We start from the raw sequence: 9,340 nt of genomic DNA, 5'->3' as shown, positions 1-9,340 counted from the left end.
AAGTTCAAATGAAGAAGCATTGTATATTCTTAATTAACAAATTACATACAAGATATCTAACCAAATACACAGACCTTCTTAAGACAAATTGTTAAAATCAAATTATGCAATACTTGCTGAAATACTCTAAGAATTATACATTGTCCTAGCTCTACCAGGGCAGTGTGTGACTGTGAAGCTTTTTGTGGAAATGCATCCTTACTTCTGAATTTCTTGGGTTGATAATTTTTTTTAACATAAACATCCTTGAAAGAGAATGAGCCAGTTTCTTAGCTGGTATAAATCACCACAATTCCATTGATATCTGAGAACGCAGCCAATTAAATATATTCTCAGAACCCTGACATATACCAGCATTCTTAATTTCATTATAAGAATGGTGTTTTGTGGGTGTGAGCACAAAAGCAGGGTAAACATGCATTTTAAACATGATACTGTAATATGCTAGAGAGGTTATCTTATTACATTGATCTTTCATTGTGGAAACCCTGAGTTTGAATTTTGTTGAATTTGAAGAAAAAATAGGTTAAAGCTTCATCCTTTAAAAACTTGGTTCTCATGCAAGAGATTATGCATAATGTATTGTTGATATGCTGTGATACCCTCAGTCTGATAGTGAATTCAGTAAATAATTCAATGTTAATAATCTGGTTGCCTCAGAAGTGTCTGAAGTAAAAAAGTGAGACCACATTGTCAAAACAACCTAACAAGTCTTTATACACAGCAAGCACCTGTCTCCTCTAAATTGGCAAGAAGCAGCTTCACCTTGAAAAGAACATTTTGTTACAATTTCCATTTCCCTAGCCTCTATCCCAAACTACAGTCACCCGCCACATCAAGTGTGAGAGGGGAAGCACAGAATCCAATATCATGAACTATAAGTGTGGGAGTTATATTAAATCTCAATGGTTCAAGAGGATGAGAAACAATCAGACTGGCTGGCCAAGAAGTCACTGGAGAGTAAGGACTTTCTAGAAATATTCGGTGAGATTTTCAAGAGCACACAACATTGGATTATCTCTGCTCCCATCAAAGTCTATTTGAGTTTTACCATTGATTTTGACAAGAGTAGGCCAGTGTGGAGAAGTTCTGAAAACCCTACCTGTAAGTTATTTATTTATTTTTATCCTTTAGGACTAGAGCTAAGAATCACATTTGGGTGGGTTTTTCAGAGTATTGAATTAGATATATTATCCACAATGTTTCTTTTGTTTTTAACTGATTTTCTTTGTCCTTACTAAATCTTGCTTTTAATTAGACAGCTTGAGTATTGCAGCTTGTCTGCACAGAGCAGTAATTCACACTACAGAGGTGTGATTTCAAAAGTTTAGTAAAGTGTTGCACATTAATTGGTCTGTAAAGACTCTGCTGATTTGGGGAACCAAAAGTTCTGCTTCAAACAGCACTATGTTAAAATACTTTAGGGAATTTTTAGTTCAGATCAGGAGGGTCTATATGAAACAATTAAAGTGCAACACAATGTGCTTTAGAAATCACACATCCACAGTGTTTATTACTGATCCAGGTAGACAAACCCTGAGACTGTTGTTTGGGAACTTCATGCAGAAGAATAAGGTCCTTAAACCTCTAAAACACATAGTGAATGAAGGGTATTTGTAGCCAAACTCAGCTTTTTCAGTCAAAAGGGCATAGGATAAGTTGCAGTGCTCTGATGTTCAGAGAGCACCCAGTTTGCACTAATACGAGATCCATAGTGAATGAACTCATTGAGTTCCCTGGTAATATCAACTGGAACTGTGGAGGGAGCTCAACACCTCTGAAAATAGGCAGCCTATTCGCAGTAAGTGCATAAGCCTGAATTTAGATGCCAACTCTGTGCATTCAATTATGAAAATTCTGCCTTTCATTTTGTTTTAAGTATTGTATTTAGAAATACTGCACAGTGGATGCTATTGAAATCTGAATATTTAGCATGCTGCAGTATTTGCTTATGGCATCTACTGTATTTCTGATACTTAGAATGCGGATGCTCACAAATATTGTGATAAATGTAACTAGTGCAAGTGATAAGCGTCAAAGGCCATGTCCTCAACTGGTGTGAATGGCATAGCTCTATGAAAGTTAATAGAGCCACATATTAATTAAGACTGCTGAGAACCTTGTCCTAAGACTTTAATGGCACATTTTTTATCTAAAGGAACATTGGAAGGCCATAATGAGTAAATGAGCAAGTGAACTAGGAGAACTATGTAGAATTCAGCTTTTCATTCACATGATTTAGTCTGGCTTAGTTCAGTTGTGTATGGTTCTGTGCTGCTGAAGTGTCATTTTGACTTTTATGTTCAAGTGAATTCAGAAGCAAAATTTAATTATTTCCACGAAGTTTCACATTTATCTTCATGTGATTTTGAGATACCCGTGGTGATCAATGGAGCAGTACAGAGTGGGGGTCAGTTCTTCATCTATTAGTCATCTCTACATCCATGGGATGGGGGTTTCTTTCCCTGAATTCAAAGGATACACACCATTGGGAGGTTGAGCCTCTTCTTCATCTCTCATAATCCCTCTGAGCTTTCTCTAGTGGAGTTTCTGGGCAATACTCCATTCCCGTCAGTTTTCTGGCCTGGTAAGTTTTTTTCACAGGAAGAGACAGTTAATATTTAGCTTAATCACCCTCAGCCAAATCTTCAGTTGGTATAAATTGGCATAGCTCCATTGAAGGCAATGGAGTTGAGCAACTTAGACCAGCTGAGGAGCTTGCCTATTAATTTTTTCTGAGAAAGTTTTGTTAACAAATCTTGCTTTGTTAGATTATTTCTATTGTCTTACAATAGTAAATAACTACTGGCAGAGATTTTACTATGGCCTTATTGTTTTTCAGACTGAGGAGATATATATATTTTTTAAAACATGCCTTTTATTTCAGCTGAAATCCAGTTCTCTGTTTTTATAGGGCATTTAATAAAAAAAAATAGAATATTACGATTGAAAATAAATATCTCTCTATTATAACTTCACTGAGATTTATTTCCTGGCTTTATTTCAACATATCACTTTCTCATTTATTTAATTTTGGGCTGGAATTTATCATAACCCTGTGGTAAATTTCTTACATTAACAGGTTTTTTTTAGAATTGAGAGCACTTCTGATAACTAACATCCCATTTATGTTGAGGTACTGTACTCTAGTCGTTGATGGTAGAGAAATAGTAAAGTAAAAGTCTTAAGGAGGGTTTTTTCATTTTGTTTTTAGCAATTTTACACTAATCATATAGATCTGATGCATTTTTTCAGTAAGATAGAAATAGGTGGTTGCATTAGATCTGAATGACCAATAAAATCAAATCTAAGCCTCAGTCAGGCAAGCAAGAGAGGCATATTCTAGGCAAACATCAACAAAAATTGCCTTTAGACAAACTCAGATATCTTGGTCCTTCACAGATAGACCTGCATGGCCTCTGGTTAATTCTGAAGCATACTTAACATATGAGGGAACCTGACAGGAAATGCACCATTTCTATTTGTATGGATGAGGTTCAAAATCTGTTTGACTTCAGAAAGCCAGAGTTCACTGAACATGTCTTTCTTCTCTTGATAGCACATTCAAAAACCAGTGCCCTTTGTGTGTCTTTGAAAGGTTTTTAAGGTAAAATGGCTCTAGTTCTTTGGAGAAATGTGTGCAAGAGACAGCTGCTCTGTGAGTGCAAAATCCACTCAAAACATTTTCAAATGCCCTAAAGCAGTTTAATCAAAGGAGTTTATAAACATCAGTAAAATAATTCTGTCTGCTTAGATGGGCCGGTAGCTAGACAAAAATGAGCCTGTAGAATCTTGTCATTTGGAGGCTTTTAGTTCTCTTCTTGTATATAACATTGTTTGTAATCAGATGTAACATGACAGCAACAGCTTGACAGGCTGATAATACACTTCACTTGCAAAATTCATGCACTAAGACTGCATACACATTTTTATTTAAGCTATGTAATGTTTATGTATAACAGGAGGATTTTTGCTGCAAATCTTCCAAAGAAAGACTGCAGAAATATTGAGGTTTTATTGTTTTAATGCACTGCTTAGATATTTTTCCATCTCCTGAGAAAGTTTAACTTTCCTCAGTCACACTAATTTATTTGTACAGTCATTCAGATCCACAAGACAAGCTGAAAGACGTTCTCTATTTGTACTTCTGCTGCCTGAAGTATGTAAGTCCTTTTTTAAAGCTGCTAATGTGTTTCATAACCTCATATTGTTTACCAAGTTGGCAGTGAGTAAAAGAAGGCAGAGAGAAGGAGCTCAGCCTCTGTGAAGGGCTGTTCATATGAAGATTTTGTTCCAGTGGCTCTTATCCTGTGGCTCTATAGCTCCATGCAAGTTTTTGAGGTACCACATATCTCTTGTCAGGTGATCCATAAATATGGTTGGAACAAGCAGAATATGGCCACACTATCTGAAAAAAACAAGGCAATGGGAATAGGGCTGAGTTGATGGACTAGAGCCATCAGGATCCATCATCCATCCTCTCTCCAGCCAGGAGGGGCGGAGAAGAGACAAAGCGGAGGAGCACCTTTTTGTTCTCTTGCCAAGAGAAGTACCATAGAAGAAGAGATATAAAGAGCTTTTAGATTGGGTCATAATTTGCTAGGTTACACTCTTGTAGCAGCTTTGAAGGAGGTTGCATTGGGAATAACTGAGAAAATTTGGCCCACTGATGCAATGTTACAAAATCAAAGGTAACAAAGAATGCCATGGAGTTTTACCTGGAATGTTTTATGACACTGTGTGAATGCATTTGCTGCTGGTGTTGTTCTTCATCCCTTTAATGTTGAGTACCACACCCTGATTTTTGAGGAGCCAGATCCTGATGTTCTCATTCATCTTTACTCTATTCTAACTCTGGCAAACTCCTGCTTAAGATGGTCTGAGTAAAGACAAAGTAAAAACTGATGATCCATGCTCCCCTGCCCACCAGCACATGGAAGAGAATCTGTACTCAGGGGTATGGGGAATTCCAATGCTGTGGCTTCAATCCTGCAGGAAGTCTTCTGTGTGGGTTCCATGGGATTCTAGCAACATGGAGTTGGAAGAGAGAGGCTAGGGATGGGGAACTGAGTTGGATTTCCCTCACTCTAAAAACACAGGAGAAAGAGTAAATGAATACAAAACTACATTAACTTGCTCTGCTTTCTGCTCCATGTTGAGGACTCCCCTTATGGGGATTCCAGGGGCTAGCGCATTTAGAATAGCACATGAGAGCTATGATTGCAAGGACAGGCAGTTACTATGTGAGGCCGAACAACATGTGGATATTTTTTTACTGCTGCGAATCCCTTGAGATCAACATGGATATCAGGAAATCCATGGATTTATCTCCTTTCTCCCACAGATGAACAAATCATGAACACTTTGCTTCCCCTGACAGAGGAATTCAAGAAAACCTCAGAGGTTTCAAACTCCATGCAATTTCTTTTCCTATACTTGGGTTTTTTCCATGTAGAATGAGGACTTGAACAAAGTTTTCAGGACTTGGTCTGTACAACTTAGCGAGAATGTTCTTAACACAACCAGTTAAAATAAATGAAGAACATCTACTTACCAGCTGAGGATCTGGCCCAAAGTCTCCATTGGATCTGCATTTTTGTTTTGTTTTATTTTACCAGACCATGAGGTCTGTATTAAAATCTTCAGCATTTGTTTTGTTTTGTTTCTCCCATCATCTGTCTGGTTAATCTGTCCATATTCCATCACATAGAGTATTTATTAAAATAAAATTTATTAACTGTGACATTGTCTGTTCTATTTAGGCTCTGTATCATATCCATCACCATGATATTAGCAAACCTAAATCACTTGTTCATCTCGTGCATTGTATTGCTTTGTTGGAAGAACATTGTGTGGGCTTTATTTTTTTTTTTAAATGTAAAATCATATTTCAGAAACTGTTCTAATACTACTTGTGTCCCTTGAAAAACATTGTGCAGACACTTACATCTATTAGAACCTCATTCATTTCCAAATACACAGAAACTAAGAGCTCTGAATGAACAGCAGTTTCTCAAGCAGTAAAGTACAAAGCAGTAACTTAAAAAAAAAAAAAAAAAGTAAAACATTCACTTTCATTATTGAACATTTTTATCTTTATTATTATAATAGAATTACAGTCTGACATAAAATAAAGAGCTTTTGCTAAACTCTGTAAAGCAAATACATGCTTCTGCCATAAACAACCTCTATTAGATTTAGGTTTTATTGCCACATTACTGCACTGAGGTGCAATAAACATTCAATGTCATCTTTTTAAAATTATCCCAGGAGTAAACAGAAACTGTCCTCTATAAGAGTGTATCATTATTTTCAAGGAAGACTTACTATTATTACATGGTTTAGCAAAGCACTGTAAAAAAGCTACATAGAGAATATTTTGTATTTGATAAACTGTGCAATCAAATTTATACAGTATAATACTATTCACATAGACTAACAAACTAAGAGGTGATATAATGCAGTCATTGCATAGCAAAAAGCAGACTAATTAAGTAATATTCACATCTAATGTGCAAAATGCAGACCAAAAAGTAGCTATGAACAGCTAGGAAGGTAAAATACCCTAAATGAACACACTAGATTAATGCCAAAAATAACAAGATAAACAAGTACACAGAAGTTAAAGAGCCATATTTTATTTTTTTTTCTATACATATATCTACACATGAACCAGAAGATGAAACATCCCCTTTAATAAGCTCCAATCAGGTTAGCTCATCAAGTTTAGACAGGACTAAATGTTAGACAATGAAGCATTATTTTAAAAAATCGTCTCTTCTAAATAAAACATCAATTATTTCTTTTTGTAGCTTGTGAGTGGTAACCTCTTGACTTATTGAGAAAGAGTTTATAAAACATTGCCTGAAACACAATTATGAAACTTGACTGTCTCATTGACTATTTTGCTGAAGATTCATCTGGCATTGTTTTTAAATTCATTCAGTACTATCTTCTATGGATTCTGAATTAATGCTTGCAAAAATTCATCAATCTCTCAATCTCTTTGAAAAAATCTTTTTCGGAAGTTTATATTTCTAAGAAGTTCTCAGCAGTAATGAAACTAACTAGAATTGTTTTAAAGGGAATACCATACCTGCAAAATGGACATCTTGTATTTAAAGCCCTTACATATTGTTCCTACAAATATATTGCTACAGTAAAAATGAAATGTAGTAAGTTTACTCAATAAAATCTATTTTCCTGTACATTCTTTTGAATATGATTTTTTTGTATTGAATGCTACATATATTACATCACTTATTGTAACAGTTATGTATCAGCAAATATAGCAGTAATATACAGATGATTTTTCTGTCTTAACAAGTATTTTACCAGTTTTACCTACTATATATATCCCCATATTTTAGTATTTATGTATGACCTGAGCAGACCAGTCATTTATCTAATAGTATACATTGGATGGCATTATCAAATTGCAAACTACTTTACACTTAACCACTTTACAAATGAAATTGACTCCAAGCTCTTTCTTTCTTTCTTTCTCTAGTCTTTCCAGTACCGCTGACTTTTTAATGCAGGCTCTAAATATGTTTCCTTTAGCATTTAACAACATATTAAGAGCTAAGATAGATGAACCCTACACAATATTTTAAGAACACAACTTTAAAAAAGTAAAAAAGTACAATCTCATGCTGCATATTTACATACATTATTTAAATACTATATTTTGTCTTTCTGCTATCCATAAATTTTAATCTAAAGCTTTTTAATGTACGGTTTTATAAAAGAATACATTCAACATATCTAGAGCTTGCAAAACTTTTTTTCTTTCTAAAACGTTAATAAATAAAAGCTATCTGTAAAAGCATACAGGTGTTGGTTTGATTACACATGTGGTAAAGGGCATTTGAATTCTGCACTTAATAGTGCAACTGATTTCATGTCTAGTGTAGTGACAAATTAATGCTTAGAACAAGACTGCCTTAAAACAGCAGATTAAAGCATTCATTACCGTTGAATCATATGTGCTGTACAGTGATAAAGTGTCCCTAGAGTATGCAGACTTCCTTTTCTTTAAAGAACAGTTAATACTATAAGACCAGTGACTGGAGATCGGGGGGGGGGGGGGTGGGAGGAGAGAAAGAGCTGGAAATATAATGTATCTTATGAAATTTGACAACATTGAAAGCTTTACAGCCTTGAAAAGAATACAACGTAAACAGTGCATAGTAAATGGTAAGTACACTGCAGTATGTGCAACATGAACATCATTGAGAAATTTCCCCCACAATTATTATGCATAAAAATATTTCACGTACATGTACAGTATCTTTGTTGGGACATTCCGTAATAAGCTATCTACAAATGGTTTAGAATTTGTTTTCATTACTGAACGTTTCCTCTCCCTTCTTCAAAATCATGGTTCCCAGGTGTACACATCACATTGTTATGGCCCTATTATACAGGGTTACTTTCTTTCTTTTTTTTTTAAATATATATACTTTTTTTTTAAAATAAGGAAACCTTCATTTTCTTTAAGACAGAGGCAATGAAGCAAATGGGAATTACTGTGTGTCAAACTGAAAGCAATTCCCAGTACAAAAGACTGAACAATACTACATGAGTTAACAGGGTTATTGATGTGGAGTTGGAGCTTTTAGCTGGGGCTCCCTGTTTAAATAAGTTGCCCAGTAGACTAAATTAAAGATTCCAAAAAGCAGTGGGAAAGCTATTCTTGATAGTCGATCAATTTTGCTGACACTGTTAAAAGTTTTCTTGGGTTCTGCTGGTTTTGTTTCTGGTTTAACATCTTTGGGCTCTATTGTTGCACTTTTAGCAATGGTAGCCAGCCCAGGGTCTCTGGCAATATTAGGAGTGTAGCTTGTTGCTGCTGCTGTGTATGTGTTATTTTTCTTAATGAGAGGATCCTTCAGTTTCTTTGGCTGGGGAAAGAAAAACATAAAATGTTATTCTTGTCTACCTTTTCAATAGATAATCCTGTGGGAATGTACCATAAAAAAGTGGTGTTGCTACATACTGAAATTAAATTGGACAAACTAGTGTGATTTCCGTAAACCATTCTACTCTCACTTTAACTACTTTTCCTAGAAAGAAATCAACCAATTAATTCCCAAAAGCATTTAGAATAACAGATCCATTTTAGGATATGCTATTTTTGATAGTGAAGCAAAGCAATATCTGCAATATTACTCAAACAGTAGCAAACTAAACATAGTTCATTGTCTTCTGAATCAAATGAGCTTTATGACTAGAATAAAAATATATTGAGTTTGAGAGATACCAAGGATGCCACCATTATAAAACTATTTCCAAATTTGTCATTCAGATACCAAACAAATAATGCTTCATGAGTTCC

The 9,340-nt window shown here is 35.1% G+C and overlaps 1 protein-coding gene across 1 annotated transcript in view; it reads right to left on the bottom strand.

Moving 5' to 3' along the window:
• Positions 1-6,616: 6,616 nt before the first annotated feature.
• GABRA1 (gamma-aminobutyric acid type A receptor subunit alpha1) overlaps positions 6,617-9,340 on the bottom strand; it is a 47,194-nt gene continuing 44,470 nt past the window's right edge. Inside the window, exon 10 of the mRNA XM_067566611.1 lies at positions 6,617-8,906. Within this exon, the coding sequence (XP_067422712.1) occupies positions 8,598-8,906 (309 nt within the window). The 3' untranslated portion in view covers positions 6,617-8,597. The remainder of the gene's footprint in view (positions 8,907-9,340) is intronic.

Source organism: Emydura macquarii, unplaced genomic scaffold (genome assembly GCF_026122565.2).
Source record: "Emydura macquarii macquarii isolate MOO-44397 ecotype Brisbane River unplaced genomic scaffold, CSIRO-AGI_Emac_v2 contig_2768, whole genome shotgun sequence".
NCBI classification, from domain to species: domain Eukaryota; kingdom Metazoa; phylum Chordata; order Testudines; family Chelidae; genus Emydura; species Emydura macquarii.
Note: the sequence above shows the minus strand (reverse complement) of the source record. Positions and strands in the feature narration are given on the sequence as shown.